Source organism: Dromaius novaehollandiae, chromosome W, assembly GCF_036370855.1.
Source record: "Dromaius novaehollandiae isolate bDroNov1 chromosome W, bDroNov1.hap1, whole genome shotgun sequence".
NCBI lineage: Eukaryota > Metazoa > Chordata > Aves > Casuariiformes > Dromaiidae > Dromaius > Dromaius novaehollandiae.
Genome location: NC_088130.1, coordinates 40758780 through 40783026, shown reverse-complemented (window position 1 = coordinate 40783026; position 24247 = coordinate 40758780). Strand labels below are relative to the sequence as shown.

At 36.7% G+C, this 24247-nt stretch overlaps 1 protein-coding gene across 6 annotated transcripts in view; it reads left to right on the top strand.

Annotated features, from left to right (window-relative positions):
* LOC135324407 (DNA repair protein XRCC4-like) overlaps window positions 1-24247 on the top strand; it is a 191396-nt gene that overhangs the window by 82535 nt on the left and 84614 nt on the right. For all 6 annotated transcript variants that reach the window (XM_064500614.1, XM_064500615.1, XM_064500616.1 and 3 more), the window contains 3 exons: window positions 1883-2049; window positions 7789-7941; window positions 8658-8761. In XM_064500614.1, the coding sequence (XP_064356684.1) occupies window positions 1883-2049; window positions 7789-7941; window positions 8658-8761 (424 nt within the window). The remainder of the gene's footprint in view (window positions 1-1882; window positions 2050-7788; window positions 7942-8657; window positions 8762-24247) is intronic.

The window sequence follows — 24247 nt, the reverse complement described above, 5'->3', positions numbered from 1 at the left end:
CACCTTATTGAAGAAGCTCAGGATGATTTCATGGGTGGTTGCAGAGCCTCCCACAGATAAATTATCTAATCTAGGTTTAAGAATTGTTTCAAATAGTACCTTTAAAATCCTCATGAGCAGTTTTTACGTGGCCTTTTTCAGCAAAACCTTATGTGTAGCAGTAGTTAACTGCACTTTTTAAGAAGTGCTAACAAATACTACAGGTTTTTTTTTTTTTTCCCATGGATGACTTTTGTTTAATTACTTGCCGTATGTTCCTGAGTAAAAGGGACTAACATGAGGAGAGAGGTGAATGAAGTTGGATTTTTTTATTTTAGTAGGTGAGATGCAACAATGCAGATCGAACTCTTCCCTAGCGTGTACGACTTGTGTTTTTCTAAGATGTTACTGCCATGTCTTCCTCAGGTCAAAAAGAAAAATATGATTAATTTCATAGAGAAATACCACAACAGTTCTGTGAATGCTTTCAAAATCTCCCAGGTGTGAGAGGACCCGGACTCCCTCCAAGTGTCTGTCACTAACTCTGCATTCCAGCAGGCATTTCCAATCAAAGCCAAGTCATTTGATGCCTCCGTTCCTGAAAAATCTGGTTCCATAGTAGTTTGAGCTGAACCAAAATCCAGATCATGTGGTCTAGCTCAAGCTATTTCTGTAGATCAGCACCCTGAACTAGCTTTTTGCCAAGTCAGGCAAATAAATGGTGGTGCTGCCTTAATGGAAGAGTGAGCATGTGCTGCTGGTCTTGGAGACAGGTGTCAGAAATATGTTGTATGGCTTCTATAGGCTTAAACAGCTGTGGAAGTGCACCTTAAGATAGCTTATATTCCCCTTCATGTACCTTCTTGAGAACACCAAAGTCAGGTCCTTCATCTCTGGTTTGTTTTTCTTCAGATAACATTTGGGACGCTGTTCAAGCAAGCCTAATATCTTCCTCTTTCAGTTGCCTCAAACAGTGACTATGAACATCATTGTCAGTCATCATGAACATCTTATCTTCACTGTGCTTTGAGTGTTTATAGCTTAGCTGATACTAATTTGTGTATATGGTTGAGCTATTACTCCCCCAGCATTGTAGGAACAACAGTCTTCTGCCTGCCAGAACAGGCAGAACAAATCTGTTCAGGCTACTCGTATGTTCTGTATGTCGTCTTCATTGTTCAAGAAATACAACTATTGATTCAAGATCCTATCCTTAAATCTCATTCAAAATACTGGTGTTACTTGTTTCATTGGATTTAGGTATTAAGAACTTGTGGCTGAGCCCTTAAGGGGGAAACCTGTGGGCTAGATTTGTTAGGCATGTGTAAAGATCACAGGCATTTATAATGTTACTTTAAATCAAAGACAGTTAATATTTATTTGATTTATCAGTAGTATTTATGTGGTTGAGTTGCTGTTGTGGTTACTGGGATAGGCAGTAACCAAGGTATTCCTTTGAGCAGGTGGCAAGAACAATGTCATACTAGAAGGTTTTCAGTTCCTGTGGTTCTGCGTTCTGTTAGAAATGCCTCCTGTGTAAAACATCTGGTTGCACCTTTGTACTGCTGACTGTATCCTGTAGCAGAACAGGTTGTTGTTACAGCATGTTATACTTTGTTATATGTTTTTTCTACCCATTAGAGGGTACATCAGTGCTCACATCCTGTGCTTATTGTATGGCAGGTATCCGTTAACACACATTAGTGCATAGAAAATTGTCATGTAGTTTATTCCACATGCTTCCTTTTATGACAAATTTATCGCAATAACATTTTGAACTGAAAGACTGTAAAATATTCCTTATGTCTGTCCTTATTAAGTTTGTGTCTGTGTTTTTTAGAAGTAGGATTTTGTGACCTTTCTAGCAGTGGTGGGGTAATTCACTTTTTTCTTTTTGTTCTAGTTTAGACTTGGATCTCTGAAGCTACAAAAAGTTTCAAGGCCAGCTGAAGTGATTAAAGAGCTGATTGATCATTGCCTGGACCACTTAGGAAGACTACGGGCCGAAAATGAGCACCTGCAAAAAGAAAATGAAAGGCTCTACAATGATTGGAATGACGTGGAGACACGGTAAGTTAAGTGTATTCATAGGTTATTCTTTAGAAACTCGCTAGTACATATGTGGCTGGTGCAGGCTTTACTGCTGGGCACTGTTCAAGTTATATGCCCAATGAAGCACACAAATCTATCTTTTCTTGTAAAAGTGTTTTGAGCCCAGTTATTTACAGCCTGTGAGGTTGTGGTTGTCCTCCCTACTTCACGGAGGTAACTGGTCGCTAGACTTTTCAAAAAAAGATGTTTTTAGCTTTATGCAGTGAAAAACAATTGACCTTTTCTGTAGAATCTTCTATCTTCAGCAAGAGGGCCCTTTTCTGCCTCTTAATATCTGTAATTCTTATGGCTAACACTTTACACTATTTTCATTTTTGTGTGGGAAATAAGTTGCCAGTACTTAAATCCGTCTTGTCAAAACAGCCAGAGTTGAAGAATGGGTATGTTATAGAAAAAAGTTCCATTATTTCGAGACTAATTTTTAATTCCCGTTACATTTATGATTTAAATTGTCTGCTGCTGCACTCTGTTTTAAAGTTATCTATGCTTATTTTAATTGGTTAGCATAAAATGCACAGCATATGCAAGTTGGAGATTTATCTTCTCATTGTAAAGCTTTATTATCGCATTTACAAAGATGGATGAAAGTAAGTAGCTAATGGGTGTTAATTTACCATGAAAAAGAAGAACTCACTTTTGGGAGGAGTTAGTTTTGTTTCTCCCTCATTAAAATAAGTAACGTTTTTTTCCCTGACGCTCTCCCTGACAAGCATATGGCTGTCCTAAGTAGTGTTTTACTGCCTAGTAGTGTAATGAACAATGGTGTATTGTGTAACCAGTACACTGCACTGCATTACACGCTAATGTGTAACATAGGCATTAGTGCTTGTATCAATTTCCATGGTGTTGTGGCACTTCTAAAGGGTACCCCCAAAGAAAAATTCACAGTTGCCTGACAACCTATGCTGGCTGAGGCATTCTGTTCTAAGGCTTCTGAAGGTCATGGTGTTCTGCAGCACGTTTATATTTTGAGTTGTTAAAATATGATTTTTCGAAATAAATACTGAACGTTTTATGGTCACCAGGCCTTTTCCGTGTCCCCTAAATGGAGAATAAAAATAATTTTCATCTGAACAGTGGACTTTTTCTTTCTTTTTGTCACAGCCCAATCTACCCTGCTGTATCTCTTTGCTCTTTTAGATCAAATGCTGGGCCTAGGTGGATGAGAGTTTCTCAGGGAGAGGTTTTGTTCGATTCCATCTTCCGTGGTCATTAGCTATGGTTTCAGGCTGCAGCTTCTATATCGCACCCAGCGTTGAGAGGTGAAACACCAGAGAGGAAGCATGTAGGTGTGGAGAATAGTGCTCCTTCTTTCTCCTGGAGCTTGAGCATAATCAGCCCCAGAGTTTCAAGTTTTTATGTCCATGTAAAGGCAAAAAATGGGAGAAGGCCAAAAATCCCTTTGAAGGCAAATTCCTTGCATCCTCAAACTGCTAAATTACTTAAGTGTCTAGTCTAAGCTGTGTACTTTCTGGTGTGTGGAGAGTGTTTCTGGCAGAAGCAGTAGCTCCCTTAATTTTTATTGTTTCACTCCTAAATGTAGGATTTTACCTGGACAAACATCTCTGTTTTTAGGAGATGACCCATGCATAGATGGTATCAGTATGAGACTTACTGGCTAATTAGACTGCATAGCATCAGTTCTAAAATAAAAATCCCTAAAACACTGACTGGCAAGGTCCAAATAGAGAGGGATTTCACTGAAGTTGTCACTGTTGTCATTAATTAGGAGCTGAAGTGAATTGGGTTCTTGATGTCCAGCTACTTTCTGCTACATAGAAAAGCTTTTTTAATGCTAATGTATTCGGGCTCCTTGTGTGGTATGTATATAGAGAAATTTTCAAAAGGATTATTCTGAAAACGCTGTGTGTGCGTGCCAGTATGTGTGCATGCATGCCTCAGGGGTGGGTGAGTTGAAATTTCAAAGCAGGATAGCCAATGCTTTTATTTTATATAGCTAATAATACTCTTTAGCAAAATAATTCCTTGGTCATTAAAATAGAAGTTAAATTTCTGATTTGTGTGTGGTTTGTATCAAATGCCTAAAATTAGTATAGGCAAACTGTAATCAAAACAGTTGACCACAACACAAGTTGACAGCTATAGTGACGGTGTACCTGAACCACAGAGAACTTATAAAAAGGCAGGCCAGGTATTTTGGTACTTAAATCAACTCTTCAACATTAGCTCCTCGAGACTCGATGCTGTTACCAATAGTGGTGGGGGAAGGGAGGACCTAAAATGGAATAAAGAGGTGACATAAGAGTAATAATTACTACATAGCACTTTGGGCAAGCATAGGAAGCAGAGATCATGTTGTCTTTTTTTCCCCTAGTATGTAAGGGGGGAAAATGTGTAAATGCCAATAAGTTATGTAGGTCATGTTCGCTCTGAAGCATGTGCAATCTCTACACATTTGGGCAGAGCTTAGGAACTGGACAGTTGCCTTATTTTCTTAATTACAAATCCTAACCATTCTTAGTACTAGCTGTTTTCAGTAGGCTGTACAAGCATTTTCACTGGTGTCAACTTGAGCTTATCTGGCATGTTAAAAGCATAAATAATCTAAGAATATAGAAACTGGAAAGCATGTGCAAATTAGACTTGCAACACAGTAGCCATTAACTTTCTTTATTTGAAAGTTCATTTATTTGCCTTATATTTGAAAGATGTCTTTGAGATGAGCAGCCTCTTTATTTGGCCTGGGGAGCTGATATTTCAGTGAGACAAATGAATATAGGCACAAGCACGTGACAGATTGCAATGAAAGGTTGTTTTTGTAACAGATGAGGTATTGGAATGAAACCCAGCCAGCTTTGCTTTGTGGTCACGTAATTCAGGTAACACACGCCTGAGTGACTTCTAAAGACTATGCAGCCTTACAGCCAGAGCCGCCCCGCACTGCTGCAACTGTATAATTAATGCATCCCTGCTCCCAAGCAGCAGAGGACTGTTGCTTTTTACCATTTTCTTTTTATGTAGCATCATGTGCTGTATAATAAGTTATGACTTGCAAGTATAACATTAATTTAGTATTATTTCACATTAATTCTTCTATTGACTGTAATGCTAAATTATGTCACATCTCTATTTGAAGAGTGTATTTATATATGAATTTCTTTAAATGATGGGAAATCCCAAAAAGGTGTTCAAGTAAACAAAAACAACCATATACAATTAAGTCATGTCATAGTACTAACTCATTTTACCTTTACTGTCCTAGGTAATAGTTTATTAAAAAAAAAAAAAAAAAACCCTCCTTTTATTCTTGGCACATATTCTGTGCATATATTTCCAGATGCTAACATTTTGTTCCCAGAGGATCACAAAGTTGGCCTGGTCATGCAATAGGTTTCTATACTGTAGTTCTTAATGTCTGGGTAGTGTCAGTTTTACTTCTGTGGGCATCTACAGAGTTATATGGATTTTCATCAGTGGTTATCTTTGCAGGATTAAAGGGCCTCATTGATATTGTCTTATGTGACATCTTGGTCAAGTTAGGGAAATGTCTCTAGTAATGTAACTATTTAAACTAGCCTCAGCTGCTCTGACACTAACCAGCTCATTAGGCAAAACAAAAAGAACAGTAGTAAGCATTTTCTTCAATTAGTATTGTTCTGTGTGTCAAACAAGGGTATTTTCTGAGTGATTTGGAAAAGCCAGACTTGGACATTTTGCACAAAAATGTTTTGTTTTTCTGTATACAGCAAGAATTAATTTCGACCATGCAAATGACAATTGAGCCAACAGTAGTATTTTCTTTTTTTTAAAAAAAATCATGTTTTCCTGCCAGAATTCTGCTTGATAAGTGGCAATTTCTGTCCTTTCCCTTCTCCCTCCATGAGCTGGTCAAGGGGCTTCTGGGCTCTGTGTTAGGGCTGATGGTTCTTTGTCTGTCACTTTGGTGCTTTGTCTGTTTGTTCCTCACTAAACAGTTAAATTTTTTCATTTATAAGTGGCAAGTCTCCTGGTAGTTGATTAGTACATATGATCTTTCATTTAGGAATTATTGAACCGATCTATATGGTAATGATGTTCTGCTATTTGCATTTAAATTAGATGAATTATTTATCAACTATCCAACATATCCCTAAAGCATAGCACAGTAGACTTAGTACTTCATAAAATTATTTTCTATTGTCTTTTTTCTTTTATATGTTTTTGATCTCCAAACAAAATAATCACTATTTACATAGAAAATCTGTTGAAATTTCTTATTTTATAAATTAATATTTTAAATTTGTTATACATATCCCTTTTACACCAAAGGCATGCCTTCTAAGCTTTTTTCATCACTCTTGCATAGGCTGGTGAAAAGAATCTTGTCTGTAAGTTACTACTGTTTGCTATACTATTATAATTACCATGATCAATAGGATTACCAAGATATGTATTTGATTCCTTGTTATTTCCTGGTTTTGAACACAGCTATTAAAATGTTTGGATTGCAACCCAGGCACTAGGAAGTTGTAAAATACAAGAAGTAACTCTATGACCATAAGTCACTTGTTTCATTTAGTGTTTTAGCTTTTAGTGTTAGCATGTTTGTTTATATTCCATGCTTGCTTTGTTTATGAAACAGTATATAGATATAGTCTTATTTATGTATTCTCATTGTGTTTAATTTTCTTGAAATTGACCTATGTACAGACACACACTAAGACATTAAAAACCTGAAGAAATTTTTGTTCTGAAGGTATTAATCAAGAGCCTTAAAATATATTTTTTTTATTTACATTGTAAAAATTTAGTCCTCTACCAAGTGTTTTGTGATTAGCCCAGGGGCAAAAAACAAAATGTTTTTATCTAGTGGTGGGCTTGCAAGTGTGCTAGGATCTCAGCTGTGTATGTATTTAATTCAAAATGAAATCCACAGCATTGGATTTGTTGATACTACATTTGTTTGAATGCCAGTAAGGGATTACGGTTGCCTTTGAGTTCTGCTTCAGTGGTCTGTCGAGCTTTGCCAAGAACTGGTTTCCGTATCTTGCTTGCTCACCAGAACGGGACATGCAAGGTGGTTGGTGGAAAATGTTTGGGCAAAAGTCCAAGGTGGCTGGTGGAAAATGTTTGGGCAAAAGTCCATATATCACTCGTATCTGCCTCTGGGGTTCTGACACGGGCGAGAGCTCTGGAATTGTCCAAGTTGCCCAAAGTATTTCCTGGGCATGTCAGCCTGTGTTGGCATGCTTTTGACTCTTTCTTTCCTGTTTTCCTTTTTCTTTTTTCTTTTTTTCCTGTTCAAATATATTTAAAGTGCAAATCAGAGTGTGTAGGCCAGATTTGGGGCCTGTCAAGCTTAGTCATATCTATTGTAATCTCATTGTGTGTGTCCTGCTAAGCTGTGTGCACTACAGTGTATTCAGCATTGAAACTAAAGGACACTTGCTGTTTAACTTCTAGTTGCCTGAAAAGCATGCGTGTGAGAACCCTTAATAAAAAGCATGAAGCATTTTCCTCTCGGACATATTTTTTCATAGCTAAGTTCATTGCACGTTTCTCTGAATAAAGCTGTTTCTGGCCTGTTTCAGATACGAGATTCTAGACTAGTTGCACAGTTGTGTGTGATGTGGTATGGGAATTCCTTTAATAGGAAGACTGGCCTCGCTACAGAACTTTCTTCCAGAAAATGCATATAGTTTAAAAAAAAAAATGATGGGATGTATGAAGTAAATGACAGTTAATTTTGCATTGTAGACTGGAAAAATGTGTGGAAGCTAAGGAAGAACTGGAAGCAGATCTTTATAACCGGTTTATTCTAGTGCTGAATGAAAAGAAGGCAAAGATAAGGAACTTACAGAAGTTGCTGAATGAAGCTAAAGAATCTGCAGCAGATGCACCAAGTACAAGGTATTTGTTAATTCCCAGAGTTGCTTGGTATCATATCTGATGCAAGTGTGGGGTTAGTTTCCATTTTCTAGGCTGTAAGCCTGAGTGATACAACAGTTCTTTCATGGTAAGTGCTTGGTTATCCAAACCAATAAGTTTAGTCTTGAAAGCAAAGGATTCTTTGGAGTGTCGCTGCAAATAGCAGGCTATTGTTTTGGGTGCTGTAGCCAGGAATTAAATATTCACTGAATCTCTTTTCTCTTATTATTTTCTCTTAGGATGCAGTTAACTTTCCCAACCCAGTGTGCCTCTGCTGTTTCCGTAGGTGGCACTTAAATGCACTCTCCCTCAATTCTTTGATTCCTCTTGTCCTTTGGGGAATGCAAATATCCAAATCTGAGTTTGTACTCATAATTTATGCATCTGTATTTGTGTACTTTTAAATTCAGAAATATCCAAAGAACATGTATCACTTGAATGATATGATACACCTGAGTTTGTCTGCTATTTTTATTGCACTTTTTATACCTTCTGCTTAATTTATCTGTTATTGTCTGTCTTTGTATCTGAATATTGTAAGATGTTCCGCATATAGTATATTGACTTGTATTCATAGTCTCTAAGACAGTGCAGAAATAATCATAAATTTGTTGCAGGAATACTAGGTGGAAAAGCCTTTTTTCCTTTTTCTTTTCTTTTTTTTTTTTTTTTTTTTTTTTTTTTTTTTTTTTGTCTAGAGATAGCACTGCTACAGTTCAGATGGCTACAGAGAGAAAAAAGGAGTATGATGGCAGCACTGATGAAGAAAGTGAAAATTTAACACAGTCCTCATTACCAGCAGGTAAGAGAGAATGTATTGTCGTTGGGGGAATATCACGGACAGGCGAATTACTTTACATGAATAAGCCTTAATGAAGACAAAATACTACCTGACAGATTGCTCTGTGACAAGCCAGCCTGCAAGCCTTAAAAATATCTTTTTGAAGCAGAGTATAATACTGACATTTTCAAATTAAAGAAAGGAAGTTTAAAAGCATGTTGCACAAGTGAAGGTACTGTCATTTCTTTCAAAATGACAAATTGCATACTTTGCAGAACTAATGACAGTCTAACAGTATCGGAACTATCAACAATTTCATTTTAAATTCTAGGAGTCGTGTACGCAGGGAACTGCTAAAATGTAAAATGTAGTTCCTGACAGTTTAGGTAGCATTTAAAAAAGATGAAAGAGGGGAGGTTTAACTACAATAACAAGAGCTGCGCACTCATTCTGCATTACATAAATGGAACAAAAATGTATTTATAGCAGAATTAATTTTAATTTGCCGATTAATTTTTGGCTTTATGAAGGTGCTCATAAAACTTAATTTGACTTAATTTTTTCCAGAACTGAAGAAAAGTGAAGTAGATGGGGTACAGCAACTGCCCATTCTACAGTATAATCTATATATAAAAAAACCTGTGCATCACATAACATTTTGGCATATTGTGCCAAGTACTTGGAATATGCAGGATGAATGCCACCAAAGTTTTAAATGTGATGACAGTTGCTGTGTAGTTATTGTGAACTTCCTTTCAAGTTTGCTGGTTTTGCTACATGTTCTCTCACTGGAGCTTTCCATTTCTACTATAGGTAAATGCAACTACTTAATACAACTATTTAACCATGCATCTCTGGAACCAGAGATGTTCAGAACCTTGATATGAGTGATATTCAACTTTGTAGTTCATAGGAGCAGGTTTCTTGAAAGCTTTCTGATATAACATGCAGCAGACAGAGCTTCAGATAGATTTAGAAAGATGCACAAAAAAATCTACAAATATCTAAAGAAATTATTTCCTGTTATAAAGTGCTCTTCAGTTCTGAAATCTTTGCTTTAAAGCAACATTTGGTCAGTTCAGATAATGCGGTGAAAAATACTTTATATTTAGTTAAAAGGCACAGGAAAATTGAAGATATTGATTCTTTTGCTGGATTCATTAAGCCTTAATTACCTTGATAGGAGTTTTGAGACAGACGTGTGACTTTATTTAAATTAAAAAAAAACAAAAAACAAAACACTGATGCAATTATCATGGGCTGGACTGAATGATCATCAAGATCATAGGGAGAAATAGCAACTGTGTTTTTGAGTTGTGAGAAACGTGCCTTCTGTTGCCTTTGAGAGAGAAAATGTTCAGCATTTTGACTGCGACTAAAGACTTCTTTCAACTGCAAAATTTGAGTATAATATTAAGGCTATAAACTTAATCCTTTGGGTAACATAGTTTTTCGCAGAAACAATACTGTCATGAACCTGCATAGGGAATATCACTCTAGGTCAGATGTTACTCCATGATACTGCTGTAAATCTTTCTCTTTCCATATGAGCAAAAGGGAGATGATGTTTAAGAACGTTTTAATAGGTATTGGTGAAAGCCACAATCAAGAAAAAAGGTCATAGTTTTAAAACTACTTAGGAGGAAAGTGAAAGCAGGTATATATGTGTGTGTACAGATAAATGGATATAAATAAAAAACATTAGTATGTCTTTGTATGTGTGCATGTGCAAAGAATAAAAAGTAGGAAGCTGGTGTTAGCATAAAAGAAAAGTAGCAACTGCAGGAAATGGCTAAAGAAAGCCAAAGAATATAAAGGCACAAATCTCAGGCCAGGAGATAGAAGGCCAATGACTAATCTTCAGGTAAGCTGAGAACATACACGCAGCTGTTACTGGCCTCTTAGCGCAATGATAAAAATTCACTATTAATTCTGAAAAAGCAGGCTTGTTCAGCAAATATATTTGTTCTGTATTTGGGGGGAAAAAACAGATGTCATTTGTCATGACTTCCATTCTCATAGCAAATAAGGGGCACATGAAACAGCAGCTGCAAAATCTAGATACTTTAAAATTAGCAAGTCAGGATACTTAGAGCTACAAAATTTAGAAAGTTGGCTAAGGATTTTACTTGGCTTCCAATGCAGATTCTTCTAGAATTTCCAGGGCACTGAGGGCATTGCAGGGGATTTGGAAAAAGCTTCTGATATTAACAACACAGAAAAGTGAATGGTTCATTCAAATATGGGTGTGTCAGCATGATGTTAATCTGAGTCAAATGGTGGACCAGGACTTCATGAAGAAAGATGTTAAGAAAGAGAGTAAGAATGATTAATTGCAATTATTGTTGTAAAGACGTAGAAACTAGAGGTTGCAAACTAGGTGCTCAAAATGAAATTACCAGCTGCTTGATGAAAATAATATTAGTGAAGTAATAGGCTTAGACTTCTGTAAGGCATTGAGCTACACCACATTTTATTTAAGAAATTGGAATAGGAAAATTAACATAGCACACGATAAATGGATTCTGAAGTGAGGTAGCTTATCTCAAAATGTAACTGTAAATGGAAAATTATCATTCATCGTATCTGATGAGTGTGAGAATGAAGGTAATTTATATAAACCTATTTGGGTTTCATGATACACTGGCTATAAACAAATGGTATTCGTTCTAATACTGTGTAATATATAGTGATCCCCAGTCCTTTAATAGCTAAGCTTCACTTGAAAAAGCTGGCAATATCTCAATCTGTGCTCAGTCTAGCCCCTTCTCCCATGTAGGGGTGGGTACCTCAGGGGATTGCCATCACCTTCCCTGTGCACGCCCATCTGGCCAAGCCAAGAGCCACTTGGGTAACTTTTGCGCTCCACTCCATGCTGCGCCCTGCTCTGGGAGTGTCGCACTGTCCTGTCTGGCCTTGTAGGGAGCCAACCTAGGCTTAGCCAAGTTAGTTCAGCTGGTCTCTCTGCCTGACCTACTATGAGTCTGTATCTTCCCAGCGATACCTGCCTCACCTGGCAGGCAACCGCTGGTCTGATGTGAGGCTACCTTGGACAAAGAAAGAATATAGACTCTACCCTAAAGAAGCAGCAATTCTAATAAAAATAAATAAATAAATAAAATAAAAGACATTGCAAATCAGCTTTATTTTGACTGTCAAAGTTATGGTGAAAGGGACCATGTGGCTTTGAGTAGAAGGTACGATTTGGCCTTCTGTTGCAGTGCTGCATCAAGATTGGACATCCACATTTGAAGAAAGATGTTAATAAGTAGGAGAGGATAACATGATAACAATGAAGGGATTGGTAAATACGATTTAAATGAAATACTGTGAAATACCAAGAAGGATCTTAGATCATGATATGCATGGTCTTAAGCTATATAGCAAGAAGATGCGATAGTAGATGGTCTTTCAGTCTAGCAGATAAAGGTGTTTAGTGAACTTGAAATTAGATGAAGACAAAAAAAATACACATTATTTCTGACAGGATAATTAACTATTGGAACAATTTGGGGCAGTTTACGGTAGGTAAGATTTTTTTATAAAAAGACAAGACCTGGTAGATATGAGAATTAATTTAAAGAAATCCACAGCCTCTTATGTTGGGCATTGGAATTGGCTATTACTACATATGTATAACCTCAGATGAATTGCAAAATAGAACCATTTCATGTGTCTTCTACAAAAATGAGGTATTTTACTTGTGTGTGAATTCTCAGCAAGACTGTCAAGTAGGTTTTCAACCTCTCCATTGCAACAGGCTGCCTTTATCTGTTCAGCTTCATTCAGATAAATTTTATGTCAGGATCTTTTCCTTACAGTAATAGTTAACCTGTAACCTAAAAGTTTACCTAAAAAAATGGAGTTTTGGTGCTTACAGTACCATTAGTAGGTATGATTTATGGTTTGCTGTTTAACTGAAATGTCTGCTTCATGGCTTAAAGCCAAAAGCAACTAAAATGTGGTAGTTTTTGTCTCAAACCTACACACTGTTGTAGTTGATGCTTTTTGTGCTATAAAAGAACTGATTAAAACTGAATTAGTGGCTATTTTAGTGTAAAACAGACAAGAAAACTACTGATACATGAGAAGTACAACTTTCATAAATAATGCTGTATGACTTTCTGTACAGCAGCCTTCGCCATCATGCCATGTGCAGGGGGGAAATCCGTTTGGTATATTAGTTAGTACTGTCAGAGCGAGACTGAAAATGAGACAAAACTCTCACTGCAGTTTAATAAATCCCTAAGCAGCAGCTGTATGTTGTGTGCCAGGGTCTTGTAAATGGCTGTGAGTTGTTGTTTGAGAGAGAGTGTTTCTGCTGTGGAGGGGAGGACAAGAAGGAAGTTGTCCTGTTAAGGAGCACTTCAGAAGTGGGGAGGTATGAACATTTCTGGGAGGGAAAAGGGGGTGGGTTTTTTGTTTTGTTTTTGTTTCCATCAAGGGTTTATGAAATACCAGCTATGCCACAAAGAACCAGAGATATAGCTGTCACTTTTGCTACTGCTACTTTGACTAAATTCCAGCAACTTTGTAGATGCCTCATGGTAGAGGCTGCTGATACACTGTTTAGTGCTGTCATACTTGTTTCCCTCCTCCACCACATGCTGCACCACATCTAGTCTTGTACTTCAACTCCTTGATCAAAGGTCGGGTATTTGTTGCGCTTGTCTGGTTCCTAGTGCTTTAGGGTCATCGTTCTTGATTAGCGCTGTTAGGTTCTGTGATAGTAGAAGTAATTATATGCACACAGATGAGAAGCAGCTGGAGGAGGCCTGGAGAAGATTACATGGAGATGTTGACTGGAATAAGGAAAGGCTTTGAAAGGTCTAGTTCTTTTCATGTTCTGTTGTTAACAGGAACTATATTAAAAAAGCAAACAAACTTCAGAGTGTTTGAAAGAAGACGAGAGAAGGGAAAGTTGCTCCTTCTGCCAGGAATGTAAAGAGACTGTGGGGATAGATGTTATACACTGTACTCCATATAGTTGTGAAGAATAATCTAGCAGGCAGAAGGCAAGCAATGGAAGAAATTAGGGAAGAATAAGTTCCTGATTTATTATTGTCATCATCAGGACCAACATGAGAGTTCAAAACTGGGTGTGAAAGACTTGAGAGCATGTTCCAGTCATCACCGACACTGGGGCAAAGCAACGCCCTGGATTTGAGAAAAACACATATGGTGGGTCGTTTTTCTTTTGTATTGCTTTCTAGGTAATTTGCTTTCTAGTTGAAGACGGATTATTTGAATGGTCTCTGCTATGCTCTGTATTCTCTAGCTTTCCATATCAGCATCAGAATGCGTTTTAGACTGCTATGCCATTAAATGGAAAGGGAATGTTTGCTCCTATGTTCAGTGCTATTATATGTGGCTGCCTGTGGACAAAACGAGGCTGCTGGGCACCAGTTTACAGTCAGCTTTCTCTCTCTTTTTTCTCTTGCTCATGAATTCCTTAGTTATATTTCATATTGAAATCAATGGAAGTTACTGCTCCTTGGGGTAAGGTAGGACCTCATGATCTGGTCTGTTGGGTTAAATGACATTTGGGTTAAATAAAATTTCATGTTCTGTGTTAGCTACCAGATGTAAGGAAATATTCTATATTAAGTGAATTCTCAGACTTTCTACAGTCATACATTTCTACGTGTTTGCTTAGGAGCACAGATTCAGAATAGGTTCTAATAAACTTGCTGTAAAGCCCAAAATAAATAAGAGCGAGCACCTTGCCATTTCCCACTGTTTTAATGTGCAAATGTTCTCATCCTCTTCATTCAAGTTCCTGCTTTGGGGATTACGTGTTGTGCCTTCAGGAGTCTATGGCCCTTTAAATTTAATTAGTTCTCTTGTGTAGTCAAAACCACCAATGGCTTGGTGCTGCTGGTTAATAAGCTTTGATCAAAGCTTATTAAAAAAAAATGCCTATTATAACAGCACCCAACTGCGCTGTTGCAGCTAAAGTTCCATCTGTCAAGGCTTCTCTTTTAAAGCCTATTTTAAGGAGTTTTAGAACTTGGCTATTCTAATTGACTTCAGGCTTAAATTATTATTTTATTTTTTTATCAAGATATAATTAGAATTGGTTCATCCCAAGGAATAATCTCCCCACTCACTTTCCCTTAAGGTCATAGATACATTTTATCTGAAGTTCTCATACAGATCCTCTTCTCCCCCCCCCCCCCCCCCGCCCCGTAACCTGATGGTTTAATGCCTGTAAAACACTTGACTTTGCAGAAGTACTTCCCATCTCTGTTATACCAGATGTCATGGTCCACATACAGTCACAGCACAATTTCCATAGATTAGTATTTTCCTTTTAAAATCCTGTTATGTATATTGCACTAGGAGAGGGATTAATAAGGTATTACTTTAAAATATTAATGTAAAATTTATCAAAACTGCATACATCTGTGCTTCTTAGTGTGCGTCGTGTTTCATGTTCTTCGCATGCTCCAGTATATGAAGTGAGGTAGTTAAATGTGGTATCCTCTGAACAGGTCATTATTCTACTGAATGAAATTATATAATCACAGTGATAAAATTTTAATAGATTTATGATCCAAAAAGATTGTTGCAGATTACTGAATTTTGTGATTTATCAAAAAAGTAAAATACTTCATCACTATACTGTAGTTTAGGTGCAACTACATCAATTAATATCACATCAATAAATGTTCCTTGGTGTATTATCCACATATTACCAAATGTTAGATAGGAAAGAACTTAATTTCAAAAGCAAGCTGTAATATTTTTAAAAGCATAGATATTTAAAGCTTTGCTTAATAAATGATTTTCAAAGTCTTTACCAGATTTAAGTTAAATCATAAGACTGATTTTAGACTCTTTATCAGACTTAAATTCCAAGTTTTAATGCACTTCCATGAATACTGTTTTATTTTTTTCCACTTAAGAAGAAAACCAGTGTACATAATGCAGCAATATATATGTGGAACAGGTAGAGTTATATGGTATTTTTTTCTTTGGGTTTAATATATCTATGCATATAACAATATCAGTGCATCTCCTAGAGACAGACTTTTTTTTTTTTTTAAGTTTTATCTAGAAAAATGTTACCAGAAAGATCTGTTTGTCAAATCCCCCATTTTGCAAAGAACGTTTATTTTAATGTATGCCTTCAGAGTTGCTTGAGAGATGACACTAATCCTTAAGGAAAGACAGAGATTTGTGTTTGAAATAGCTAATATGATACTTTCGGTCCTGGTTTGGTACTACCAGATTTGGAAAGTGATTTTTAGGGTGACAGGCATGCAGTGTTCTCTCTCTGCTTCTGTCTAAATCAGCAGAAAATTCCAAAACTTACAGGAGACTTCTTCTCTTGCTTCTTGAGTGCAAGGTTTAATAAAGACAATAAGAAGGCATAAAGAAAGTATTTTTCTTTCCAAGAGACAAGGAAATGGAGGTATTTACAAGGTTTGGATTTTGGTGAAAAGTAGTTTGAGACTGGCAAAAAAAGTATAATTTTGTGAAGATTTGGGCAATTTAAAAAATAAGTAATTTTTATAATGGGCAGTTAGAGTATCTAATGAGGCATTAATGAGAGGAGAGAAAAGAGGAACAGATGACAAAGTTCCACTCATTCCAAAAAATCAAAATCAGATCCATTAAAATTAACAAACGTGCTTATTCATTATCTTCTTACATGGGAAAACATTACCCTGCCAAGGAAGCAAATGAGTTACATGTTTGTACCTGGCTTGTTGGAGTTATGCTCCCTCTACTTCTCTTCAAAATCTGTTGTACTTTGCTGTGGCTTGAGATCCTAAAAGTTTTAAGCAGCATTAGAAAAAACAAACAAAAAACAAAACAGAAAAAACACCCAAAACCCAAGAAGATAACATCCTCTTTGTATCTATATATAGTACCAATATGTTGCTATGGGGCATGTAAAGGAACTGTGGAGTGTCCTTTTCTTCTTGCTTGTATTTCATACTAGTTTAATGTGTCCCCAGCAGGCTGTAATTAGAGTAGAGCTGGATGTAAATTCTGTGAATCAAGGCACTCTTGCATGAGACACACAGCGGTCCAATACTTTGCTTCCTTTGCAAAATCTTGTACCCCGACCATACACCAGGCAGCACAAATTGAGTGGAATCCTTTCTTTTTCTTCTCTTCATTAAATACAGAAGGTTTATTTCAACACCCACTGAAGTCATTGGCTGACACTGTAGTTCATCAGTTGTGAAACTATAGCATTAATGGTGCTGGAACAGTCCCACTAACACCCCCTGCTCTGTTTCATCTTTCTTCAATAAATAGAGCAAGTGCTTCCTAGGTAAATAGGAAACTTTTGCCAGTCATCAACAAGCTGCCTGAAGTAATCCACATTCTCAAACTTTTGTTTGTTCTTGAGCTTTTAGGGCAAGGACTCTGTGCTTGTCTAGTATGGCCAGCATGATGGTTCTTTATTACTGGTAGGGACCTTTGGGATTTGCTGTAATAAAAAGAATGAGTAATAGTTATACCAAAATATGCTTCGATATGTCTCTTATGCAACATGGACATTATAGAATGCAATCTCTAGTGACAACAGTGGTTTTGAACTTGCTGGTGAAACCACTCTATCACACAGTTTCATTATGCACTCTGTGCCACATGCCTGCTCTAAATAATTCATTGAGTTGCAGGTCATAAATTGGTTCACCAGAGGGTACAGTCAGAAGTTTACTTTCCTTGGAGATTATTTTGGAAAGCTAAAACCAAGCCAGATTTTTCGGCGATGGACATTTTACTTTGTGAGTGTTATGGTTTAAATGCATTTAGCCTAAGTACTTACCAGGTCTAATTTAATGGACACTTTTTATTTTATGTTCAGTTCACACCTTTTATTTATGATTGTTTTCTTAGGCGCATTTGCAAAGATTATTTGCTTTTGGTGTTTGAATAGTTTTACATAGACATGTAATTCAGAGAGGAAGGCAAGACATCAACATGTTTAAGTATACTTCATGGTAAACTGAAGTAAAATGGAACAATTCAAATGAAAATAACGCAATGCATTTGTATTCCCTTTCCTCATGGAAATATGGACATATGTGAAAAGAGCTGATCTTGGATTTAACAGTATCAGCTCTTAGAGGAGTATCCTTTCATCAAAGGGAAGTATTGGTCCTTGAGAAAAATAGCTCCTGCAGTGGTACTGATAGCGAGTTTCTATAATCCTGAACATTTGGATAAAAGGCCTTATCTTGAGCTATTGAACAGACTGCATATCAGTGGCAACCAACAAAGGCCAGATGCCATTGATTCTCGCAGACTAGAGAATCTTGTGTTCGGTGAGCAACACGCTGAAGCCAAGTTTCCTGGAATGACTTGAAACCTGTGACTGTGCATTTTAAAACAGCAGTTCTTATTTTAAGGTGAATATTCTGTCGTCTTAAATGTCACGTTTTGTGTGTATTTTGTCATGGCTGACAGTGAGCCAGACAATCAAAACCTTCCTCTGCTTTTTACCTGCAGTGACAAGCTTCCCCTTCTGAATTTTGAATGTTGTTTTCTTTCTAACAAAAATGCTGGAAGGGAAGCAGTGTGATTGTTTGATCTGGCCACCTGCGTAACAGTGACTGTAATAATTCTCTGTATTATTTCCCATTGGTGTTACAATGTCTCTTTGGAGCAAACAGCCTATCTTCATAAAAAAAGCTAGACTGATGAAGATTACACCATAACCTATGATTGTCTCCTTGATTTATTACTCTTCCCAGTTAAAATATACATCCTTATTATTAACCTGAGTTTTTCTGAATTAAACTTCATTCTGTGGATCAGTTAGGTCTTTGCTAGATTGAAAAGTTGGTTCTCCTATTGGGGTTTCCTTCCTGTAGCCCTTTTATTGTCTTTTAGAGTCCCATGAACACTTGATTGGAAACATAATTCCCATCTACAGAAACTTAAAAAAAAAAAATCTTCATTCTATATAAAATAAGAATAGAGAAAGATTTTAAAAGAACTTTTAAACCTTTGGTTAAGGGGAAGGAAATTCCTTCACTCCATGGGCTAAAATTCATGAATGTCATACTCTTTTTGTGGTTTTTTTCCCCGTTCTTCCCTCCCTCGCTCCTTTTCCGTCCTGCTTATTTTACTTGGTGTTTTTATTGGTTTTATTTATGTCCATCTTGAGTGATATGTTCTCTTATAAAATCACTTCCCTATCTCTTCTTTAGTTTTTATTATTGATGAAGTAGCACATATATCAATTTAAAAGATACTGAGAGTGAGATGACATAAGGAGATAAAAATATATTTTAAAAGGTTGTTTTAATGAATGGAAAGGATGAACAATTTCACAGAAGTAATTTGGCATGATGCCAAATTTATTAGAAAGCTGTTTTGATGAGCATCACACTAGAGCTGGGAAGCTCTTTTTCATCTTCATGATGAAAAACTTGTCTCAGGACCCTTTTCCTCAGTCTGTATAACACTACATACATTGCATACACAAGTTTCATGAGGAATATCAGGCTTCTGCAAAATTTAGTGAGAAGGGAAAAAATGGCTTTAAAATAAATCAGTGGCAATAGTTTTTTTTAAAAAAAGCCTGTATAATTATTAATTATTAATTTTTATAATACAAGTGTTTAGCTATATTTGGCTTGTTTTTAAAGATTAACCTGAACCTATTGACTTATGCTCATTTATTCATACAATAGGCAAAAGCGTCTCATAAGGAAGATATTAGTTAAAAAGTCTGTGCTCAGGATGATCAAACCTTATGTTACAGACCCTCTGAAAGATGACTTACACATGTGTGACCTGATGGGTAAGAGAGGCATTTTCAAAATTGAAACTGTCAGCAGCATCTTATTAGTGCTTCAGCTTACTGTATAAATTAAAGGGAACAAAAGATGTAAAGCCAAATCAAGAGAATCATAAACTCTATTCTGCTTTTTTTAAAGAGGAGGGGGGAGACTAGAACCCAATATGTATGAAACAGAGATAATGTATTTCCACATGCTTGCAAATGCAGGCATTTGTTTTATATTGTTGCTTATCTGTCCTGTTTATTTTACTCTGGTATGACACATTTATTGTGACAACTCCCAACCCTCTATAACTAGCTAAATGTCAATTCATAAGATTCAGAGCTTTATGTATAGGAAGACAGGTGCAAAACACTCTCTAGTATTTGCTATGTATGTTCTAAAACAGGATAGTTTCTATTGTGGATAGATTAAATCTCTGACAGCTGTATCTTCGGATGAAATGATAATATAGATTTGTGTATCCTGAATATAACTCCTGTCTTAGAAACTAAAGACCTAACTTTACTTGGAAAATGATGGATTTAAAGAAAATTATGATCAGAGAGATGGAGTAGTCTTTCTGCACTTTTCATCCCCAATTCACAAGTCTTAACTAGTGCCATCTTTTCTGTTACTCCCCTGAGACAGCTGTTAGTAGGTATGATATTGATCACCTGGGACTAATCATCATACTGAAATCACTGGGCCTTATTTTGTATTCCACACAAATTCAAATGCAGTAATTCACCTTTGCCCAGGCAGGTATCTCTGGAGTCAAGATGCTAACCTTATTTTTTCTTTACAGCTTAAAAAAATATCATTAACTATTCATTAATAACTCATGATCACTCCAAATTCTGTCAGCTTATAAAAAGCCATACTATCACTCTCTGCATACAAACAAAAGTTGGATGCCCAAATGAGCTGCTGGATACCCATTGCTTCTGGAAACTCATGCATGCATTTGAATATGTAAATATAAATTAAGTGCTGGTTTTTAAATGTCCTTTCTAAGGAATGTGGATTAAAATATAGGATTTATCTCTTTATAGTAGATATCAACTGCATTTAGAATTAGACAGCATAATTAAAATGAAACAGGATATGTTAATGTAAGTTTATACGAACCAATATTTTGGAGTATATTGAGAATATATTATAAATTAAAAATTGCCATAGTTATTCCATAACAGTATTTCTCAGCCTCTTAACTAAATAACTGCCTTAATCTTTTGAAAAACAAATTAGTCCACAACCTTGGTGTCCATAACAGAAATCATTTTACTATGCCTATTTCATGTACCTCCCATTTTACTTCATGTAAAATTCATCAGTCAGTGAGCTTGGAAAGTTCTCGCATGTAACCAATTGCAGTTAGACCAAAAATCTCAAATCTCTTATGCTCAGACTTCTACAGAGTAGGTTATTGTATTCAGCTTTGGCTGTGTTCAGAAAGCAGCAGGGCTTGAATGGGGAAAACAGTAGATGCAAGTTGAGGAGGGAGGGACTGGATGGGAAAAATGTGGGAGGTGGGAATATAAGGAGAGACTAAACTAAAGTAAAGCTCACTTTAGCACCAGCCTTTTGTGTTGATGTAATTTTTTCTTTCTCACATCTGATGTCCATAGACTACTAGTTAACTGCTGATACTGCACAAAGCCCATAGGCTTTCATGATAAAAATATTGGTTCATATTCCCACCACCTTTTTGCAAATCAAAGAAGATTATGTGTAATTTTGACACCACCCAATCTCCTTCCTTTCTTTGCATTTTTTCATCCTTCTCCCACTGTGCACTTTCTGCCTACAGCCATGTCATTTATTAACCCATTCACTGCTGTAAATTTTTATCTCTGTAAGGAACCTGTTTGTTTAAAAAAGAGAAAATAGAGTTATGACTTATAGGAGAGTAGTTTGCAGTAGTGCTCTGGCTGCTGAGCCCAGATCTGTTGCTGAGACTTTTGATCTGCTTGGGCTGTTTACCTGGCTAAACTATTGCTTCTGCTTTCACGATGCAGTCCCTAGTTTTCCATCTGCTGATCCTACAGACTGCAACCATCTCAATAGGGCAAGAACAATGTTTGTCTGGGATGTAGCCATACTGAGATCTGTTGTCTTAGTCAGAAAAAATAGTTCGTTAATCTATAGGCATGAGCTGAATTCTCACAAGGATACTCATTACCGAGGTTCCTGGGAGAGAAGGGTCAGGTCATGAGTATCTGATTGCTAGCAATTTCCATAAGTCCTTCCCTGGGAAACATACTGTGCAAGTCATCAGAAATCTTTGGTGTATGAGTTGGGCAGTGCTAAGCGAAGCAAGGTAGTTAACCTATTTGTAACCTTCAGTAGTTTTTGCATATGTGTGATACAGGATTCTGGCTCCGTCAGTTTCCTAAAGTTCTTTTAACTTAATTCCAGCATTTCCATGTTGTTTAAATGCACCTTAGTTGTTGAAGATTTTAAAGTAATTTAAAACAAAATGTGCTGAAATTTAAACATAATGTAAAGCTGTTGTGTTTTCTCTACTAGAGAGCAGTTTACTCCATTACACCTCAACAAATATTAACTTCTTCAGTTTATGTGTAAAGCTTCCACCATTTTAGCAATGGTATCATTAACTAAATGGTTCACTAGTGGCTCATCACATCCACTTAAAGCATCAAAACATTTTATATGCAATCTTTTAATTTAAACAACACTTTCAGAATTTTGATGAAAGTGAAAGCTTCATTGCTTTTTTTTTTTTTTTTTTTTTTTTTTTTTTTTTTTTTTTTTTAAGAGCTGAAGAGGGAAAACGCATGCTAAAAACACTTAGTCATTTCCCTGAAGGTGCCTCATGGCCCAAGAGGCATGGAGGGAATATGCCTCAAAACAGATGGGAGAAGATTTGGGACACCTCCTTGAGAACTGAGACTCTGGCTTCTTGCATCATTCATCAGTGAGTGCTGAAGGAAATGTAAATGAAGCAGATAGCATCATGTATGCCTTTGTATTTGGAAGAGCATGTATAGAATAAATTATATGACAGAGAATCTAATTACAAGACTGTGTGCAGTAAGTAGAGGAATTCAAAGGAGAGGACCCCACAGGCAACCTTAGAAAATCTCACTGAAATATTGTTTTGCTGAGGCAGTTACTTTTTGTGAACCATTGGACATCCTTTGCTGGTTAAGGTAATTTGTCCTCAGCTTCCAATGGCTTCTGTTGTTCTAAATATGTAAGTTTTGCAGCACTTGTTCCTGGGATTTCTCGAAACACCACATTGATACAGGAAAGAAAAAATGGATGTACAGTATGAACGGAATTCTTAGTAGTAAATCGTTTTGTTTGCTAGTTTATTCTAAAAAAAAAAAAAACCACCCCAAAACCCACAAAGCAGAACCGTGTATAGATCTCCATTGTTTATACTTATTACCTGGCTGCTTTTCTTGGTACATCATTGCAACACAGCATAACAGTTCATTTTATGTTTAATCGTGGTGCTGAACAAAGCTTAGCAACAAAGAGCTTTCATTTGACAAATCATCTGCCTATCTGTTTGCTATGAAATATCGTTTATGCTAGGTGCTTGGCATCAGCTTTCATCTGTATTCAAAGATGAACCCTTATCTGCAGCTTATTCAAACTTTGCTCCTTAGTTCAAATTAGCATTGAAGGCATTCTCTTCATTGCTTGTTCCTTGACTAAAGTCTGTCACTTATTCATGGATTTCTTTGGCTGAAACTGATTGTAGTCTGCCTGAAAACTCAGTTCCTTCACTTCCTCATTTCACAACAGCAAATCTGAGTCATAGTTTGCAGTGCTCGCTTGTTTTTAAGCTGTGTAGCAAGGTGGGCTTAACAGGCCTCCCTACAAAACAGTGTTAGTTATTTGTACAGCAGCTCAGTGAGACATGATCCTTTATGTAGATGATTAAAAATGTATTGATACTTGTCCTCCAGTTGAAGCTATTTATAACTTATTTCTGATTTGAATTTTGTTCTATTCCGCAAAAAGGTCAACTCAAACACTGTCACCTACCTTGGTTTTGAACAGAAAATTCTTACTGGCCTAACTTGTCTCTCTTTCTTAAAAGAAATTTAGACTTAACAGGTGAGTTGTCATGGCTTTAGAGCACCCAACTTAGCTGTCAACTTTAGGATTCTGGCTGAATTATTACAGCCAGATGCTCAGGTAATTGAGTGGTGATTTATCACTGACTTATACCAGTTGAGACTGTTGTTGTCTGTCTTGTGTGTTGAGAGAGCAGCATGTAAGAACTATGTGGTGGATTTTCAGGACTGTTACTGAAGTGGTGAGCTGACTTACTGAAAAACAATTGTAGCAACCACTGGCGTCAAAGGAGATGTAACAGATACATCTTACAAACACCGGAGAAACACTGCTGAAAAGTATTCTCTGTGCAAGAAAGTTCAAAGATTTGAAGGAAAAAGAGGAGAAAGGAGGGAAGGGAAAATGCTGAATGCTTCTTGTCAGAACCAGAGAGATTCTTGAGAAAAAGGCACAGAAACAGAAATAACTTCACTGCTGATTTGAGTGCCATTGGCAGTTGACTTAATGACAGCTGGAGGATGATGGTAAGTTAGGCATTTGCTTGCTTAGCTCTTTGGTAAGTGTAACTGTCGAAATAATCATTTTGGGTGAATATAGCTATAGTTGCTCTTGTATCGGACTGTTTGATAGCCAAGACTTTGAGCCTGTGTACAAATCTGGACCTATACTTAGTGATAGAATAGCGTGGCTTCTAGTG